Genomic DNA, 20513 nt, shown 5'->3' with positions numbered 1-20513 from the left:
TCCATTTTAAACACATACCATCATTTAATGTGACCTGGATGTTTTTGTAAAAGGTGCCAGATTGTCAGCACTAAAGAATCGGGCCTTCCAGTTATCTAAAGGAAAAAATCTTGTCACAGGAAGCAGCAATTCTTATTTATTTTATTTATTTATTTTAGTCGTGCTTAGAAGCCATAGTCATGAACCAGGACTTCATTGTGCTAAGCACTATACAAATCAGAACAGACAGTGCCTGCTCCCAAAGAGCTTACAAGCTAAGTAAACTTCCTTACCTTGCTCCAGCAGTGTGCTAGAACCCCTGGCTTAGGTACCACCGTAGGGTTGCCAGGCATCCGTTTTTCAGTCAGAGTGCCTGGTCAAAAAGGGATTCTGGCAGCTCCCATCAGCACCACTGACCAGGCCATTAAAAGTTTGATCGGCAGCGCAGCGGGACTAAGGCAGGCTCCCTCCCTGCCCTGGTTTTGCATGGCTCCTGGAAGTGGCGACATGTCCCTGCGGCCCCTAGGTGCAGGGGTGGCTAGGGAGGGTCTGCCCGAGTGCCGGCTCTGCAGCTCCCATTGGCCGGGAACCATGGGGGCAGTGCCTGCTGTCAGGGCCTGTGAGAAGGGGCAGGGTGTGGGGCAAGGGTGTTCAGATTTCTGTAATCAGAAAGTTGGCAACCCTGTTAAGATGAGGGTTCAGTCGCCATGGTTATTCAGTCCTGCTCTCGTTGCTGAGGCACCCCCTTGTGGAGCCAGTTTTGATGGCATTCTGTGAGGTGAGCCTCTGTCTGCTGTGAATTTGAATGAGACCTCCAACTTATTTGACAGATGTTATCAATCAACTGTCAAATAAAACCTTCTGTTACCGACTTGTGGTGGATTTGAATTGATGACCTGGAGGTTGAAAGGCCAGATATCCAGGTCCTCTTAGCAAATCTAGTTCCTGAATGTGCCTTTGAAAGGTGACTTGAAAATGAGGAGGAAAAAATGGATTTGTACCCTTTTTTTAGCTTCTTTGATGTATAAAGAAGGCCTAAAAGGTTTCTTCATGGTCCACCTTCACCGCCACGTTGTTTATCATGTTCAAAAGTAAAACTTTGTCTATCTTTTTTTTTCCTGAAAGGCTGTCTAAACAGCTGGGAGTCTATCCAAAGCCCATTCAAGTTACTGGAAAGACCTTCCTTTGACTTCCATGGACTTTGGAGCAGGTCTGTGGAGAAGTGCTGGGAAGATTATGGTATTGGAGATGCCATGCAGTTAAATGTGATATGTGAGGGGAAGTAGTTCTTGCTAAAAATATTTAAAGCTCTCTGGCTTTTGTATGTTTTTGGTAACACCTACGTAACTCAAATATCCAAATATGCAGCTGGGAGAAAAGATGGTTTTGTTAAAGATTCAGCACTCCCACCCACCTCCTTTCAATACAGTGCTGAGAGAGCTCACAATACACATGTAAGACCCAAACCAAAAAATGTGATGTTCTTGATATTTCTAAGGTGAAAAACAAGCAGGAGTCGGGAGGGGAGATGAGACGAGACCCTTTTAAAAACAAACTAACTTTTGGGCCTTCTTTACATACCATTTAAAAAAAAAACAAAAAACAGAAAACCATCACCAGGCGTAATCCCTGTTCTTTCCTTTGCAAGTCACTCTTTTCTCCAGCACTTGCAGTCATTCTAGCAATGTCACTTACTGAGAGCAGGAGCAGAGTACTGGAGTTCTAGAACTGTCATCTGCTGAATCATCTGGCAAACATTTGCTTTTAGGGGGTACGGAGTATATATAATCAAAGTGTGTTCATTGGGAAACCATGTGGTAATAAAGTTTGAGATTTTACCAGAGTAAGGAGCAAGGTTTGCCTGGCAGCCTTAATTCTGCTTCTTTTATCATTATATGCTATGAAAGACATAGCATGGAGGTAATGAGGGTAATATATATGACATACTATATGGTAAATGTGAATGCCATTTTATTTTATTTTTATTTCTCCTTTTTTGTCCCCATTTCCCCCACCCACCGAAGCTATATTATTTTCATACATATGGGAAGTAAGAAAACAATTTTCTGCTGAAGGAACTAGGCAATGAGGTTTCCCAACTGGTCTCTGGTATGTATTTTTCTGTTGCGTGTGCTGAAAGGATAAATAAGCCCAACAAAATATTGCTTTCATGTTCATTTCTAAAGTTCTTTTTCAGCAATATAGTCAGAGTATAAGGTAATTTATTGCAAGTGCTTTCATTTTGTTAGGTCAGTATTCCTAATTCGGGGTTCATTTTGCTTCACTGAAAATGTCATTTATACCCTAGAGAGGGCGGCTTTAATGTGATCAGAATTTGTCTGCTCAACAAAAGAACTGTCAGTGCAGAAAAGTGGAATGATAAACTGTTTCACAATTCATAGGTTAAACAGTATTGAGGGGAAATGAAAGCATGACAAGTCAAAGCATGTCCTATAAATCAGCAGTGTGTGAATTAAGAAGATTGTGTGTCTGAATACACGTGCCAAACATTACTTGAGTGATTTAAGAAAGATTTCAGAACTGCTTTGAATGTGCACTTGCTGTCCAGATTTCTTCAGGAGCCTTTTTTCATCTTATGAGCATTTTTATTTTCTTCAGTAGTTAACGAATAACAAAGTGTAACACTAAAGATTGGCATTACTTTACCTAATTGAAAAGATAAGTAAATCATTTTAGGGCGTGTTTTAAAAATATACATAAATATATTTAAAACAGTCAAATGTGAAGCTGTTACTTTGATAATCCAATGAGATAGAGTAGTACTGAGAGAATTAAGCTAGTTTTCCTATTCAATAAGTGTTTGTGCCTACTCCCATTGAAGTCAATGATGTACCGCCGTTTACTTCAGTGGAGCAGAATCAAGCCCTAAGTAAGCAACACTTAAAATTAAAAAAGTAAGATGCAAGGATTAAATACCAGGTTACAATATTAATAGTGGCAGATAACAAAAACAAAAATTGCACAGACAATGACTGTGTATAGGAGCAACTGAGTGTAGTTTTTATATATTTTATATATATATTACTCGTTCATAAGCCGAATATTTTTGGTAAAGTGACGCATCAAAGAGTGGGGGTTGGCTTATGAACGGGTCTACACCAAAATTTGATGATTTTAAACTCTATGGAATCATTGAATTGAATATCTAATACATTGTCATTTTGTTTACCTGGAGCGTCTGCAGGCATGGAGCTCCTCAGCTCCCTGTGGCCGCGGTTAGCCGTTGACAGCCAATGGGAGCTGTGGGAAGTGGCGCGCCTGCAGACGCTCCAAGTAAACAAAACGTCCCAACCCGCCAGCGGCTTACCCTGACGGCCAGGAGCCAAAGTTTGCCAACACCTGAAATATAGGGTCAGCTTATGAAAAGGTCATAAAGTTTTTGCTATTTTTACCTAACCATCTTGGGAGGTCGGCTTATAAACGAACAGGCTAATGAATGAGTATATACGGTATATACAATATAAAAAGAAAATACGTATGCTTGTCATCACCCTGATGATTTTCACTGGCTATGGCACACTTTGTCTTTATAAATTGCAACCGCTTTGTGGCTAAGTTTCTATTACAATAGGTTTCTATTATATTAATAATTAATATTGGTTGACATTTTTCAAAAATTGATTTTTCATAGGAACTTTGTATTTAGACCAAAAATGCAAGAAAAATTGCTAAAATTTCACTCAATTGTTTTTGTTACTTGATCAGCTCTGATGATGCGTCCAGGAATATAGATTATAAGTCAAGTTGTAGTAAAATTTACAACAGCTTTTGAGATTGCTTTCTTTCCCATGCCCTCAAACAGAAGATTTGTTTTCTGAGTCCTACATTGTATCCTCAGACTTTTTGCTGGGATGTATATCAGTACAATATCAGCAGCCCTGAGGGACAATTTCCCCCTCACTTTACAATGATGGATTTAGTGAAATAGTGTCTGATATTTCTATAAACTGTTTTGATTTTCGTTATATTAAAATATATTCCAGAATTTAAGGTGTGTAATGACTGCATTTCACCTTTAAATGGATTGCACCAACCCACTCAAAGGATATGCTCTCTGAGGCGACACAGGGAGGGATTCACTCCACTGGAAGGTAATATGGTCCTATTAGGGCCAGCCTGCATTTGGAAAGCTACGTAAGAAGCATGCATTGCACCTCCTAACCTGACAAACCATCTCAATTCTTAACCCTTAGTAGGAATGTTTTTCAAATTTAGAAATATGGAGAATAAAAATGAATTGCAGCACAGATGAGCATCTGTTCTCTTTTTATATGAACGACTTACCACTATTTTGCTTTTATTTCTAGTTATAAGAAAACACATGAAACTCTGAGCCATGCAGGACAGAAGGCAACAGCAGCTATCAGCAATGTAGGAACAGCCATTGGCAAGAAATTTGGAGATATGAGGTACAGAAATTCACTTCTGGTTTTATTTCGGGGGAAGGGAGAAAGACAAAAGAACACTTGGCAGGCTTTCTTTCTAAATTAGGATTTAAAGTATTACTGCTGATACTGCTCGTTGTGATGATTTTATACCATACGTTTTTCAGCCTAAAGGAAAAAATTGTTGTGTATTAAGATGTATTTCTGTTATGAGTCCTGGTAGAAAGAAAAGGTATTGCAACTTGGAATCCCTTCTAAATAACTTTGCAAACCTAGGGAGGTGTATAGATAAACCCGGGGAAAATGCAGCTAATTTTATTCATAAATGGATTTTTAGAGACAGACCTCTTTCGAAGAAAACAGGCCTGCCTCTGCACTATTCTTGGGGGAAAATAAATTGAAAAACATTTTGGACACTTTCATCAGTTCACTCCAGAAATACACTGGTGTAATTAAAAAAAAATGGAGCCTGCAGAGAGGTGTAGGTACAAACCCTTACTTCCACATGAGTCCTGTTGACTTCAATGGGACACTCTGTAGGACACACACATGCACATGGATCTCTTTGCAAGGTCAAGATGTTAGCCTGAATTAAAATGAAAGAATCCCAAATGTATCTGATATCTTGGGCCTTTCCAGAGCGAGAAGCAAGTATGGTTTGACCCATTGGGAATCTGGGACTCTTCCCTTTCCACCGATCTAAAACTCTTCTTTCTAGCCCTAAAGGGCAACAAGGCACCTACCCTGACACTTGTCACTAGTGCAGAACCTCATATTGCTCATCTTGGTCCTCGGTCCCGTTAAGAATTACTAGTGGCACCGTTGATTTTTAAAACAAAGACTATTACAAAGAATAAGCAAACAGTATTTTATTTCATTGGGCTTAATCAGTATAGAAACCAGACTTTGATTTCAGGTTCACTTTCCAGTTTTCACAGGCTAGCACAAGTCGGCAAAGTTTTGGTTGCAAACGCTGCTGGACTGTTTAGATCCAAAGAAGTTTAATTGAAAATAATACATATTATTAAGAAATTGTTAGGATCTGTGCTTTTCACACACCAGCTGAGTGTTCGGCTTTAGCTACCTGACAGTGTATCTTTAAAAATGTTAATTTCACTAGGATCTCTCAGAATAAAGGAACAAAGGAAGAAACTATAAACAATATGAAGTTTAAAAAAAAAAAAGAGTAGGCTCACAGAATTTCTCCTCCAGCATTTTTAGTTAATAGGCTTTTTGTCCTGATTTTTCTATATTGCAGACACTAAATTTCTTAACATTTTAGATTTGATAAGTCCTAGCACAAAAAGCCTTGTTCCGTACTTTCAAAGGGAAAGTTAGTAGACTAACTCAAAAGAAATGTCTGTGCAAATCATATAATTGAGCAGAGAGGCTAAATATCTGATAGCAACTCGCTTCACCAGCGAGATATTTACAGGGGGAAGAGCTCTGTACAAGATACTCTTGTACTTTGAATCACTTACTGTATATCAGTTGTATAAGTAGCACTATTGAAAACTCCAAAATAGATACATTTTTAAAAATGGAATCACTGTACAATGGGGAAATCAAGACTACATTATATTTTCTCAATTGCTGGTAGACTAGTGCAACCAGATTTCATGTTCCAGTCCTGCCATTGGATCCACATGGACCCTTACAGCCTCACAGAATAAGAGCCTTAATTCATAGAGAAATCAGCAAATTATTGCACAAATATTTTTGTCGTAATTGAGCAATGCATGACTAAAGCAAATATAGTTAAATAGCAGCATTAACCCAATTTACAGTATTTCAAATGCAGGCAGGTTTTGCTGCGAATGTTTCGTGCATAATTCTTTGCAGCCAAATAAGGGGGTTTGTTTGTTTTTTGCTTTTTCTGGTACTTATTTGTTAAATTTGAAAGCTTGGTAAATCCTGATACTCCCGCCCCAGTCCCCTCCCAGCACAGCAAGGCTTAGCAAGCACCAGAACCACTGCTGCTCTTCAGCATGAAGAGAGGGGAGGCCAGAGGCTGCATAAGGGAAATCTGCACCCCTTGAGCTCTGCTTTGCTGTGAGTGGGGCTATGGCATGTTAGACTTATGGCCAGGATCTGGGCCCACCCTCTGCATAATGGACAAGCCCTTTGCCACTATTATAATCTAGAATTTAGAACAGTGGTGTAGAGTGACTGTGCCAGTCTCTGCACTGGCACCTGGTCACAGGTAGGGAAGATTCCATCTACTCAGCATCTCCCAGGCAAAATCCCTTTCCTTATGCTTTGCACTGGGTTTGAAGTTAGTCTCCTAGGGATAGATTCTAGAGTACTGGAGATTCTACAGTAAAATGCAAGGTCAGGTCTCGGCACGGTATGACTTTTTCCAAATTCTTCCCTCGTCTCTCAAGTCACTGTTCTCCATGTGTGGATCTGGCTGAGTGAGTGGCTTCCTGCACCATAGATATAAATGGTCTCATATTAGCAGAACATGCCTCCCAGTGGTTTCCTGAGCCCAAAATGGACTGATCATTATCCATGACATTGTCAGAAGCACGTGTCTTCCCCCCCCCCCCCCCTTTTTTTTTCTGAAGATGCAGGGTCCCAATAGATAATCCAAAAGAGTATTCCACCATGATTACCCCTGACAGTATTTACAAAAAAAAGTCAACAAGGAGTCTGGTGGCACCTTAAAGACTAACAGATTTATTTGGGCATAAGTTTCGTGGGTAAAAACCTCACTTCTTCAGATTCATAGAGAAGTGAGGTTTTTACCCATGAAAGCTTATGCCCAAATAAATCTGTTAGTCTTTAAGGTGCCACCAGACTCCTTGTTGTTTTGTAGATACAGACTAACACAGCTACCCCGTGATACAAAAAAGTCATATATCAAAAATAGTCCAAATAGCATGTAAAGTGGAGCAAGGCTTGTGCTAGGCTCTCCCCAGGTCATGTTCCATTATTGTCCTCAAGAAGCTAAATTCTCAGAGAAAGAACTAGGAAGGGCAACATTGTGTAGTATGTAGCATGTGTGGCAGTAAAAGAAAAGGCGGGAAGAGGTGGAGTGGGGGCAGAGCAGGGGTGGAGCACCCACCAGGAAAAATATAAGTCAATGCCTGTGTCCCTATGGCAGTACAAGGTCAGGAGTCCAAATGTTACACTGCAGAAGAGTGGAGAAGCGATTATAGAAACAGTAATTCACACCACCTCCCCAATATGCAGGAGAACAGACTGTGTTAATAGTGCCTATTGCATAGATACATGGTAGGTAGGTGTCTTGCTACTATAGGCATCCTGCGGGCAGGTCCTGGTGTTGGCAACCAAACCAGTTCTATAGAGTGATTGTTTACTAAATCAGCCAGCAAGAGACTCCAGAGCCCAGGGTCAGGATATGTGACATTAATCCACATATCCATTAATGTCACATGTCAGTAACTCCCATGCAGTCATGTTCAATAACACCCCCTAATCCATGAGCTCATCAGTGGTTGGTTTGTCATATGCTTTATCTTTAACTGTCCTGGCTTCATTCTGTGTGACAGTGAATGACGTGGTCTTTAATTGTCCTGCCTATATTTCTGGCAATACTGGATTGCATTGTGAGACTGTTGTATTGCACATGCAGTCCATTCAGTGCTGTAAGGCATAGTGTGGCTGTTTCCTGCTGTTGACCAACTCTATGTACTTTGTAGCATCTAGCCCCTGTGTCACTTAGCACTAGATTGTGCCATAAGGAAAAAGCCCATAGCAAGAGGTAGCATGTTGTTCCACCACTCCAGGACCAGGCCAGGCAAAGTTCTGCCCACTCCCCAGACCTTTGCTGTGAACTGGAGGAGTAGCAGATGCTGCTGCTGCTGCTGCTGCTTCTCCCAGCACACCCAAACCCACAATATGGCTAGCCCATATAGGAGCATAGGCATGCTTTTACTTCCCCTTTGTGCCATGCCAGGGGTATGTACTCCAAATTGCAATCTAGCCCTTAGTTTGTATACTATCCATGGGTATGGACTGATGGGATGGTAGAGTTCTTCCTTTAAAATCTTGCATAAAGTGAAACAAGCCATGTAGCCCAATAACATGCACTGAGCCATGTCACTAATCATAAACGCAATCGAGATCATTTGAGAAGTCTCTGTTAGTATATAGCAGGCTGTTTCACCACAGGTTTTATTTTGGTTGTACAGCATTATTTAGAGCAGTACATTAGATTTTTAAGACCACTGACAAGAAACTGGCACGCATTTCCCTTTTCCATTTGAAAATTCATTAGTTATAGAATGTAATATCCCAACTAATTGATATGTGAGCTTACATTCTGCATCAGATGGAAGAATTATAGCAGTTTATGGAGCAGTTTTCATTATTTTTTTTTTAAGGGTGTTGGCAGAATTAATTTTCTTTTATTAACATTTAAAAAGTATTATTATTACAATTATTAGTTAGGCAGATATATTCCTGTTTTCCTAAGCACTGTTCTGGCTGGCAATTCTGAAAACACAGGTTTCTTAACATTAATGCTCATTATTATTATTATTTACTATTTTCATTTAAATTTTTCCCCTCAATAAAAATTATGTCCTATAGCCCAGTCTTGTTGGCTGTAAGTGTGTTGTACTGTGCTGTCTCATTGAACCCGAGAATGTCTGTTCAAACAGTGATTTAATGAAGATGAAACCGTCTGAGACAGCACAAGGTTTAGTGGACTAATACTCTAGACTCTGGTACATGCCAAATATTTGTTTGATTATGTAACACAGCAGTAGGTGAAGGTATATTTGAAGGAGTTTCAACTGATTCACATTCTCCAAGTGTCAAGAAATTGATGCATATGATTTTCTTTTTCTCCCAAGGATGGTTTGGCATTTTAATGGGAGATCGTTTGGATTTTTTTTTTTTTTTACCCATGTTTTGCTTCATACTATGCCAACTCTTAACTCTTGCTGTTCTTTCTTTATGCTGCCCTCCTAGGTCACATTCGATTGGGTAAGATGCATATTGCTCTTCATAAATACTGCCGCTGACTTTGGTATGGCTTGTTTAACACTGTGCCCTCTTTCCTTTCAACATTATTCTCCCAGATAAAAATACGTTCCAGATCAGCCACAACATCTTGATTTTTACGGTGTGATGAACCTAGAGGGGTTATGACTGGAGTATGTGAAAAGACCTTCAGATTGGATTCAGAATGTTGTTTACCACATTCTTGGATAGATTAGACTCAAATTCACATAACGAATGAGTTCAAAAGATGTTTCTCTCAGGCACATCCATTTACATGCAGTTCGGTTATCTCAACTGTCCCTTGTTATTTTTAGAGGTTGGAGCATAAACGGCAAAAGCTCAGTACAAATTGTGTTTGGACAGCAGAGTTTTGTAACTGTCATATCACTGATTAATTACCACCTTTTAAGTGAAACAAACGCCCAAGTCCTGCCCTAAGATATACTGAGGAACTCCTGTTGCCTTCAGCACGAGTCCTGCAGACACATCCAAGGGTAGAACATGGCCCTAACTAATAAAAATAAGCAGGTGCTGAGCCTGCAAAGCACATAAAATTGTGTTTAAGTTCACAATGTTCAAAGGTCTCCCAGTAGAGTCGCGTTCCCTTTCACAGCAAATATCAAAATTTGGGGCGGGGGAAGTGTTTCTGAATCAGACTGGAACCAAATATTGAAACTCTCCATGAAACAGAATTACCATTCTCTGCCGAACTCTGCTCAGCACCTAACGGGTTAAAGCTCCCACAGCCTTACAGGCCCCTCCTTCTTAATAAACTCACTAGAGTTTTTAGGTGTTTCATGTAATGTTAACAGCCGCCCTAGTCACCATTTTAGGCCAGAGCTTCTCTCATCCTATAAATTCAGTAATGTGGAGTGGCAAGAATACACTCTCCTTATTTTTCTTTAAAGAAAATAAAATTGCATTGGTATGAGGAACTGGGGAAATTTTCTCCATACTCATGTCCTGCATCACATGGCCCCTCCCAATGAATCCTGTTTTAATGTCATTTTGGATTAAATAATCTCTTTGCTTAGAGCTTATATTTGGTTTGTGTCTGATAGTAGATGAGCAGCCTGCTCTAAATTATTCAGATAGCTCCAGTTTTCTGCTTCTTTCCTACGTGGCACAAGAACAAAGTGGAAAATATGCTTGTTTCATTTAACCTGGATTGTTAATTGTTGCAGGCATTAGTAGGGGGTTCAGGAAAAGAGAATGTGATCCACTGCATTTTTGGAATGCTTGGGCTGTAGGGTTTGTACTTTTTTTTAAGTTTAAAAGCAGTGTGAAATAGTTGAATGTTAAAACCTTGTTTTGCATTTATTACTGAATGGTTATTGGTGTATTACGGTTTATTAGAGTTTTTAAACTCTCTTGTCTTTACTGATGACTAGAAAATATACAATAGAGAACATGCCTGCATTGGCAGGAAGATGGGTTCATATGACCAAATAGATCTTTCCATGTCTAATTTTTTATTTTATGTCCGTGTGTGTGTGTGATTTCCTCCCCCTACTTACAGCAATTTCATAGATAGACTATGCAAGTGCATTTCTAATTTATAAGGAACATTATAATGTAAAATTTATTTGAATGCTTTTGTGTCTTAATTGTTATAATCACTTTGGTTGATCAGAATCAAATCCTGGTGCCACTTAAGTCAAGGCAAAGCACCCATTGTCTTCAGTAAGACCAGGATTTGGCTGTCAATCAATAGTGAAAGTAGCAATAAATGGATTTTTGGCACAGTACATACTCCTCCAGTAAATGAAGTACTCCTAGCCTGAATATTTAAATGTAGTTGGGAGCCATTCTTAATTTCAAATAAGAGAGTTTTATGTTCACCATGAAACCCTAGAATTTCATTTATTCACCACCTACAGAGCTCTTTACAGGGTTTACCCTTCACAGGGAATACAAAGGCACTTTCATACCCCTCTGCATGATATTAGCTTGCACATGCCTTGCTTTTGTGAACTGAAAAGGTTTGATTCCATTATTGGATTGTTAGCAGGAGATACTCTGTGCAGTTCTTCTGAGCCCTATTCAGCCTCTTGATCAGTTGCAGAGGTGGTGGGGCACAGAACATCTGTGATCAAAGTGAGGAGGAGAGCTCTTTACAGCAGGAGCTGAGTACCAGCGCTTCTGAATTAAAAATAAATAAATTGCCATGTATACGGTGTGCTGATCATGTTGCAAACTGTTGCTTATATCGCTGTCTTTTCTCTTTCCTCTCTCTCGCTTTCACATGGCAGTTACTCTATTCGCCATTCCATAAGTATGCCTGCTATGAGGTAATGTGTCAACATTATTTGTATACACTAAGCTGAAGTAAAACCATACATACTTTATTTGGGGATTTGCTTTTCTTGGTCCTGATCTTTCAGCTTTTACTTGCATAAGAAGGCTAGTTTAAATCAATGGGATTACTCATCTGAGTAAGGGCTGCAAGACTGGGCCCTTTGGTGGTTTTGATTTATTAACTGTTAAAGTACTGTTATGTGCCGTTAGACAGATGAGAGGGAGCTGAGAAGAATTTGAGGAGTGGATGTTTATAGATCCATATTATCGAATGTGAAATTTAAATATTTTCACTGCATCTAGGAACTGTGCTATTACGTCAATGGGAGGCGTATCTGGCCCTTTTGTTTCTAAGTATCTTTATTAGACAAATTTCAATAAACAGAAATGAAAAAATAAACCTTAAGGACTAAATACGTGATCAGATATCTACTTCGGTATTGTTTGGATTTACAGGGATCAGCTGATCAATAGACCATGTCTCCTCTTCACTTGTTACAGTAAAAGAAGGGCAATATGTACCCACAGGAAAGTAGTGATGTCAGAGGAGTCTGTTAGACAGTGGGTCATGATTAATAAATCAGAACACTGTAAATTAATGGGTAAATTGTGGAGTTAGGAGCAGAGAGAGGGCATGAGACTGTGCCATCCTCTTACTTCTCCAGGATTACTTCTCCCAGCTCAGCTGTGGTGGCCAACGTGTTTCTTCCCACTCCCCAGTCCTGCTTGCCTATACCCCACCTATCTGCATGGATAGGGAGTAGTAGCCCCAGGGATGTTGCTGTAACCATGATGGGAGTAGCCCAACTAGGAGATCAAGGGAGCACCTTAATCCCCCTGCCTGGGTGACTGATCCATGGTCTCACCTCAAGACCGAGCATATGCTTATCACATCTTCTGCCCACAGCATGATTGTGATAGATACATTTTCTTTTCCGCTGGCAATATTAAAAATCAAAAGCATTTAAAAAATAAAAAAGCTATATTCAGTTTTTGAATAAAATAGGCTGCAGTTGGCGGACTGACTGGCAAGAGGACTGTCACTTGCACCGAACAAAAAATCAGACCCCTGATGTACATTTTATTTCTTCTAAGATATTTTCACACCCATGACTCTCACTCAAAGGGCTCATTTCTACCCTCTTTGGAGTCAGAGACAGAACGTCAGTTGATTTTGTTAGGGGCCAAACTGGGTGCAGATAGATGCATGCTAAGGGCTTACTGCCACTTAGGCACTTTAGGTGCCTAATTCCCAGAATCCCATTGGGATTCAGAAAACCCCAGCTCAGCTGCTTCCAAACCATGCAGGTGTCTAAAACTGGTCAGCACCTACATGTTTATTAAAAGTTCCGTAGGCGCCTGTTTCTGTCTGTGTGCGTGCGTGCTGCAGCCAGGTGTCCAGACGCCCTACCCAGAGTGATGCACGGACCAAGGGGAAATAGGCATTCCTCTGCTAGCGCGCCTGCGGGCCCTGATCTGGTGAGCAGGCTCAGCGCTTGTCTGGATTGGGCCCCCACAAACGAACTTACACAAAAGTTATGAAGGCGGTTCTCCTTCTCTCTTCCCTCCAGCTTATTGCCAAAACGGCATAGGTGCCTATGAGACAGTTGCCGCTGTGAATCACAAGCGGAAAGAGGCACCTTTCTGCAGCTGGAACTTAGGTTCTTCTTTCTTAGAGGGGGCAGGGTTTAGCACACACCTGTTTGGCATCTCCCATTGGTTAGCTTAGGCAAGGAGCTTCCTAGCATGCTGGCTTTTGTGAACCCCTTGAGGTGCCTGTCCGTCTCCATTCATTGTAGAGGAAGCCAAGGAGCCTGACCCAAGCTTTGTGAATCCCAGTGATTTTCTAGAATGCTCAGTGCTTCTATGGCTCAGCTTCTTTGTGTCTCTAGCCCCAAGGGCCTGATCCTGCTAAAGGCCGAGATCTCCAGTTCCCATTGGAAAGCAATGGGAATTGAAGGCACTCAGCACTTTGCAGGATGAGGCACTAAATTACAATGATATTTTTAAAAAACGTCATTTTCATTGAATTTCCTACTATTCACAGACAAAAAGTTTATTTCAGTGGGGCAAAACAAATGGATAAAATCAAGGAAATGCAGAATTAGGGCCAGCAGTCCCTTGGCTCTTAGGAGGATACTATAAATGTATCACAGCATAGAGTAGCTGTCAGAGAATAGTAAATATTCAGTTTAAATTATTACAGATTCTGCTCTTGCAAGTGTGTAGCTTAAAAAATACTACTCAGATTAGTGTAATTGGATTTGAATGACAGCAAAACAAGCGTCTGCTAGTAGCACACTATTAATGTGTGGTTGCATACTGACAACCAGTCCTCGCTCTGTGCTGGGATCATTGTCTAGCAGAAATTGGACAAATAAACCGTGCCGTTACTGTACACAATTAGGTTCAGAACTGACTCTCTTCTTTTATCATGTTTTTCCTCCTAGGAATTCTCCAACTTTCAAATCGTTTGAGGAGAAGGTTGAGACCACTGTCACAAGCCTGAAGGTAATGATTAGGAGCTGTGTTATGTGGCTGTGTTTGTTAAAGTGACAGCTTAGTCATCACTGTCATTTGTGCCAAAGGCAGATTGGATTGCATCCTTCCATGAAGGATTTAGTGGAGCTGTAGTGCAATGAAAGAAAAGGAAGGCAATATGCAGAGAAAAATTCTTTCTTTGCTTCTGGAATGCCAAGTAACAAACTATATTGTCTGTCAGCTTAAATAAACAGTCTCAACCAATGCCCCATTGAAACAGTGAGGGTCGGGTGCTTAGCTGGTGCGATGGATGGATGGATAGATGCTGATCTATGCTGATTGGATCTGGCCCAGAGTTTTGAATCGTTCTTTAAAATGTCAAGTACTAACTTCCCAGTTAATGTCAATCTTTCCTCTGGATTGCCTCAAAACTGTGTAAAAGTCTGTACTGAAGGAAAGGTAAATTATAATGACAACCTTGAGCTACCCCGATGATTAACAGTTGATATATCAGACATGAGGCAGTAGCACCTTTTGGTGCTACCACATTAACAGAGCAGAGCATGGCACCTTTAGAAGGAGCTAGCCTTTGCACCGTGCGGAGGGTGAGCAGAGAGACCATCTTCCAAGCCATCTCGTTCTTCTGATGAAGATGTGTGCATAAAAAATGCTGCTTGGTTCAGTGTGGTGTAAAGATTCAGTTGGATCACAAAGTGCATTTTTTCTTTGTGCTGACTAGAGCTATATTCATCAACCTTCAGCCTTGAGAAGAACTGACAATGTTTGTTGCATGAGTGCCAGTGTCTGTTATGACACTCAGGTAAATATCCTTAGGTTAGTAAGAAGATGGCTTTATTACCCAAATACAAATTGCAACTAAGACTCAAGGCTGCAAGTATATAGGGAAATCTAGTCTCATGGACACCATGATTGAAATGTTATAGCAGAGAAATTTCCAGTCCAGACCTGGAGGAAGAGGGTGTAACTCCTAGTTAATGGAGGGCTGGACTTGGCCTTGAGTGCTCCAGAACCAACACTTCCATCAATAAATTCTTAGAGCTGTTCTGTCATTTGTATCTTTCAGATGTTCAAAGTACTATGGTTATAGGTTTTTTATGGCCAATACATCACTATATCTGATTACTGAATTTACCTGCACTGAAGCCTCACTCTACAAGTAGGAAGTTAAGATACACAAGGCCAGTCCTGGGAACTGAACCCAGATCTCCAGGGTCCTAGTCCAGTGCCTTAAGTATCCTTCCACCTCCTACTACACTTTCACTTATCTCTCTGTGCTCAACTGCCACCATCACCCAAAAGAAACCCTTCTAAAATTGTGCATTGTGCATGAGTGAGCTTGGACTTGCTGTCTGTTGGGGCTGTGTGCACACCCTGCTTAATCTTTATCCTCCCCCATCCTATGCTTAATTTGTAATGAAAGGCTCAAGCAATTAATTGCAGGGGCACAAGTAATTTTTTTACATTCAGAACTGATGCAGCAAGCCTAGAGGTACTAGGGCTCTGAACTGCTAAGCCTAGTGGTGCCAGGGCTTAGCCCTGGCACAAATTAAGCACTACTCCTAGCATACACACTTGTACAAGGAGGTGCAACCATCACATGGGCCCCCGTGACGACCAAAGGCAATAGCAGGACCCTATGGGGTCTCCATTGTTCTTATCAAGAAAGATTAGTGGGTTTTGTACATAATTATTTGCTTATAGTGAGGGTAGTTACCAGAGCTACAGTTACGCTTTTTAGCCCTGTTCAGTATTTATACTCCTTGTTAAGGCTCCACTAAGCCATTCCTGCAATGTTGAGGGCCTACCTAAGATGGCCACAGCCAAGTCTACTAGTTGAAAGCTGTGCACCTCCTGCTGCTCCATCACTGTCAAATGTATTCAGGGTCTGCTTCAGCCAGGGTCCAGTGTGTCAACTACACCAAATGAATGCAGGCAAGCCATCTCAGCTCACTTCTTAAAGGCAGTTCTGAAGGCATCATCCTCTGACACTGATCTGCCTGAGAAACAGGCACTGAGATCCTGATCTCATTCTGCTGAGTTTGGAACAAGTAGGCAAACAGGGCCTTAGCTAAATCATCCCATGTTGAGTGCTGAGGGTGCAAGTAAACCACCATCTAGGAGCTCTTCAGTCTCACAATTGAGGTCCCCTAACCCCAGAGTCCTAGGTAATGGGTCAGCTCCTGTATCCAGAGCAACACTGAAGTCAATGCCAAGCTCTCATGGCAAACACGTATCTCAGCATTGTTTTTCTCCCTTGGCACAAAGGAGCAAGAGGAAAAAACTGAGCCATGATTTTTCAACACCATGGTGATGAGGGTGGTGGTGATAGCTGTATCAAGTGCCTCTCTTCCCATACATCTTCAGATAACCTAAGGTCTGCAAGGGCAGAGCTCCTCTACTTTCAACAGCAGCAGACTTTCCAGGGAGTGGGTCTGGAGGAGAGCAGTTACAGTGACCTAATGAGATCTTGAAGAGGGGAGAACTTCCTTATGCTCCTTCCTGCAAAGAAAAGGGTTGGAGCCATGTTTTTATTTGTTTTAAATAGCAAACATAGGTCTCCAGCAGTCTTGTGATGTCCTGTTGTAAGAGTGCCAGAGCTGATGTTCCTTGGGGATGCCACTAAATCAAATTTTAATAACCTTGAAATTGGACATTAGGCAGGACAAAGGGGCCTGAGAGTTATTGCCCAACTCTCATTGAAAATCAATAGGAGCTGGGCATCTAACTCCCTGGAGCTCCTTTGAAAATCAATCAGAATTTGCAGATGACAAAGCAGTGGGGGGAGGGGCAAGTTGCCAACACTTTGGAGGACAGAGCTAAAATTCAAAGGGATCTTGATAAATTGGAGAACTGGGCTATAGACAACAAAATGAAATTCAACAGCCACAAATGTAAGGTGCTATACTTGGGAAGAAAAACTAAACGTACAAATACAGAATGGGGGATAATTGGCTTGGCAGCAGCACTGCTGAGAAGAATCTGGGAGTTGTGGTAGATCACAACCTCAACAATGCAATGGTTTTGCAAAAAAAACCAAAAACGCAAATGAAGCTTTAGGTTGCATTAACAGAGGCATAGCATTGCAAATCACAGGAGGCGATAGAACCACTCTATGCGGCGCTGGTTAGGCCTCAGCTGGAGTACTGTCCAATTTTGGTCACCAATGTATAAAAAGGATGTGGAGAAACTGGAAAGGATCCAGAGGGGTTAGATTAGATGACACTTGTGGTCCTTTCTAAACCTATGGTTCTATGAACTATACACACTGGATCTCAGCTAGGGGAATCCAGTAAAGCAGATTTTATCTTTTACCTTATTTCTGTTTTTTAGCTACAGAGTGGACAAAAAAAAAGAAAATAATTGTAAATATATTTAACAGCTGTGTTTTTAGGATGTCCAAATTCTGAGTTGCTTAAAATTTTGCTGAAAAATTCTACATCAGTCCTAGATCTCAGGCCAACATGACTTGTGGATTTCAGAAGTGGGTCCAAAATAAGGCTTATAATGGAAACTCAGTTGTAATCTTAATCATGGAGCAGCTGCTTCCTGTTCATAATGTCTCCATATCTATAGTCAGCCAACTTTTTTTTTTATATATCTCATCTATTACCATTTGCAAATATCAATAAAGAGGGAATGTTTTGTAAACTCTCCTAGAATTCAGACAGATTTTCCATCTGGGGCCTGTATTGTTCAGGGCAAGGTACTTACAATCCTGTTACTTTATTTTATAGCTCTCTCAAACTAGACAAGCTGATCCTGCTCTTCATCATGTATCAGCAAATGAAACAAAGGATTACATAGGATTAACCCTTTGGAGACAAAGGACACAGAGTCCATTTAATTATAATCCTTTTCCTAAGCATTCACTTGGCTGAGAGTCTGGAAAAGGCCCGCATTTTGGAAGGATATAGAGAAACTGGAAAGGATCCAGAGGGGTTTGACTAGATGATGCTTGTGGTCCTTTCTAAACCTATGGTTCTATGAACTACACACTGGATCTCAGCTAGGGGAATCCAGTAAAGCAGCTTTTATCTTTCACCTTCAGCTGTGGAAGGGGGGAAAAATATCCTGCTCTGTCCACAGACCTGAATCCACTTGCAGAAGTGATGCCCAGGCCAGAACTAAGGGACACTGTCCTGTTAATTCAAAGCAGCTCTTATGAAAGTCCTTCTTTAATTAAATCTAAATCTGCTGTCCAGCGGAGGAGTGGTTAAAGAAGGCAACTGCTTGGGTGAGGGGGACAAATGTGCTATGGTTTGCCAAAGCTTTATTTACAGATTAAACATTTGAAGCAGCATTTTCCTGACAAGATTTTAGCATAGTTAGTTGGTTATTTTTAGTTCTTATACTCACTATTTCTCCATAATCCATGTCCCTGGAGACAGGTTGATGCTGGGCACTTCCCTCAGGTGCCTCATATATGGGACTTATTTTAGCATTTTATACAGAAAGCAAATTTAAATGAACTTGGATCTGATTTTTTTTTAAAGGCCCTTAACCCAGTTTTAATTGTTTTCTCCAGTTATCAAATTGATTCTGTTGACTTCTTCAATGGGTAACAACATCTATTCACTGCCCAATTCTGCCACCATTACCTACATTGAGTCGTACCTTATTCTGAACAGAGAGCCCTTGCTTTAACTACACAGTGAGCTGCAACTCAACGTATTCAAGGGAGGAAAAAATCTAGTCCTATAGAGAAATATAAGAAACAAAACATACTCATTAAAATCACACACACACACACACACACACACACGTTAAATTTTCAAAGCCACCTAAATGATTTGGATGCTCAGTTCCCATTTAATGTAATGGGCACTTAATTTCCAAATACCATAGGCAGCTTTGAAAAGCTCAGCCTTGATATTTAGAATGTTGTGTAGTTAAAAGACAAAAGTATCAAAAGCTCTGAATACAAGCCCAGTGTATGCTTTGAAGTGCTACCTACGCTGCAGGGTATGAGAACATTTGCTTCCTCTATCTCCGTAGAAAAGTCAGTCAACTTTCTTTTAAAACAAAACATTGAGGGTTTTTTTGTGGGGGGAGAGGGGGTAATAAGCAGAATGGAATGAGAAAAATCACTGTTTTCTTCCCTTATTTGCCATATTTCAGACGAAGGTTGGAGGGACAAGCCCCAGTGGGGGGAGTTTTGAAGAAGTTCTCAGTTCTACTGCCCACGCCAGTGCTCAGGGCTCTATCACAGGCACTCCACTTCCTGAGAACGAGGAGGAACTTCAGTGTTAGACTGTAGCCCCTACTGGCCATCTGTATCCGACCTGGTGAGACTTAGTGTTTTCTATGCTTCCTTTCCACATCCAGCTTGAGACATGTGGCTTTGTAACCTCTTGAAAATGGCCTCACCCATGTGATACTGTAGTCATTCTTCCAAATGTATTGGTATTTTTACTAGGCCATTTTTACCATTAAGCATTTTTATACTCCATAGAAATTGCACACACCATCATTTCTTAATGTTCCAATTTCTATAACGTAACCAAACAGTTCTTGCTTTATGGTATTTTCCCTTCAATTCACTCCACACCTCTGGTCCAGTTGTTAATTTCTTTGTTTTTTATTTATTTAAAGGACTAAATGGGTTTTTAGTATGCATGTTTCCACCGATTATGTAACCCCTCTCAGTGCCACAGCAGACAGATGGGTCTAGGACTGTGCAAGGATTTCTGTTGCCAGCAATAGTCTGTACACCAGCTGTCCACCAAATTATACTAGTGCCCTTTACTGAGCATACAGACATGACCTGAGCTGCTTAAGGAGTAAACAGAATCATTTGTTGTTACACTGATGTCTCTATTCCTTTTTCACTTCCACAGTCTGTCTTTGAATTTCCTCCCCTAAAGAGGAACCTAATTGTTCAGATGCAAACTAAGTTGATCAGTTACTGCAGTGGTCTCCAAAGTGGGGGTGCGCAGCAGGAGGAGCGCGCTTTTTTTTTTTTTTTTTTTTTTGCTTTGCTTCGGCAGGGGGTGCGTGATCAAAAAAGTTTGGAGACCACTGAGTTACTGTCCCACAGCAGGAAACGCTACAATTGAAAAACATGTTCTGTTGTTTGATGCTGGGACCCAATTTCAGTATTAAACCAACAAACACAAACTGTACCTGTTTGCCTCCATACCATCTCCTTAGAAAGAAGGTCAGATTAATATATGACTGAATAGTGTGAGCCTCATTAGAGTTAGAGCCTTGAGAGAATCTGTATACAACAACTTAACAAAGATGTGCCATGCCTTTAGTTTACAGTCCAGAGCTAGTACTTAGTATAAACCTTACATTTTATGGTACACTGGCTGAGTATGTGCTTCAGACTGGGCCAAACTGTCCTGCTTTACT

At 40.8% G+C, this 20513-nt stretch overlaps 1 protein-coding gene across 4 annotated transcripts; it reads left to right on the top strand.

The window, feature by feature from the left end:
* The first annotated feature begins 641 nt into the window (after positions 1-641).
* On the top strand, positions 642-20130 carry TPD52L1 (TPD52 like 1). 4 transcript variants are annotated; one of them, XM_024197354.3, is made up of 5 exons: positions 642-1189; positions 3984-4091; positions 4308-4409; positions 14108-14168; positions 19278-20130. In XM_024197354.3, the coding sequence occupies exons 2-5, from the start codon at positions 4048-4050 to the stop codon at positions 19407-19409; spliced, it is 339 nt and encodes a 112-aa protein (XP_024053122.1). In that variant the 5' UTR covers positions 642-1189; positions 3984-4047; the 3' UTR covers positions 19410-20130. The 4 variants fall into 4 exon arrangements, with proteins under 4 accessions (XP_024053122.1, XP_024053123.1, XP_024053121.1 ...); XM_024197355.3 differs by having other exon boundaries at positions 642-2088; positions 3984-3991; XM_024197353.3 differs by lacking the exon at positions 642-1189 and adding an exon at positions 2040-2088.
* The last annotated feature ends 383 nt before the right edge of the window (positions 20131-20513 follow it).

This window comes from Terrapene carolina, unplaced genomic scaffold, assembly GCF_002925995.2.
Source record: "Terrapene carolina triunguis isolate 2854851 unplaced genomic scaffold, T_m_triunguis-2.0 Scaffold85, whole genome shotgun sequence".
In the NCBI taxonomy this organism is placed as follows: Eukaryota; Metazoa; Chordata; order Testudines; family Emydidae; genus Terrapene; species Terrapene triunguis.
This window is presented reverse-complemented; position numbering and strand designations above follow the sequence as displayed.

What these genes read in the sequence shown, in the direction of transcription:
- TPD52L1 (XM_024197354.3), top strand. Translation starts at nt 4,048, where the DNA reads ATGCTCTCTGAGGCGACACAGGGAGGGATTCACTCCACTGGAAG. An exon ending in AAGAAATTTGGAGATATGAG is followed by an intron (nt 4,410 to 14,107) that starts GTACAGAAATTC and finishes TTTTCCTCCTAG; the next exon opens with GAATTCTCCAACTTTCAAAT. An exon ending in CCACTGTCACAAGCCTGAAG is followed by an intron (nt 14,169 to 19,277) that starts GTAATGATTAGG and finishes GCCATATTTCAG; the next exon opens with ACGAAGGTTGGAGGGACAAG.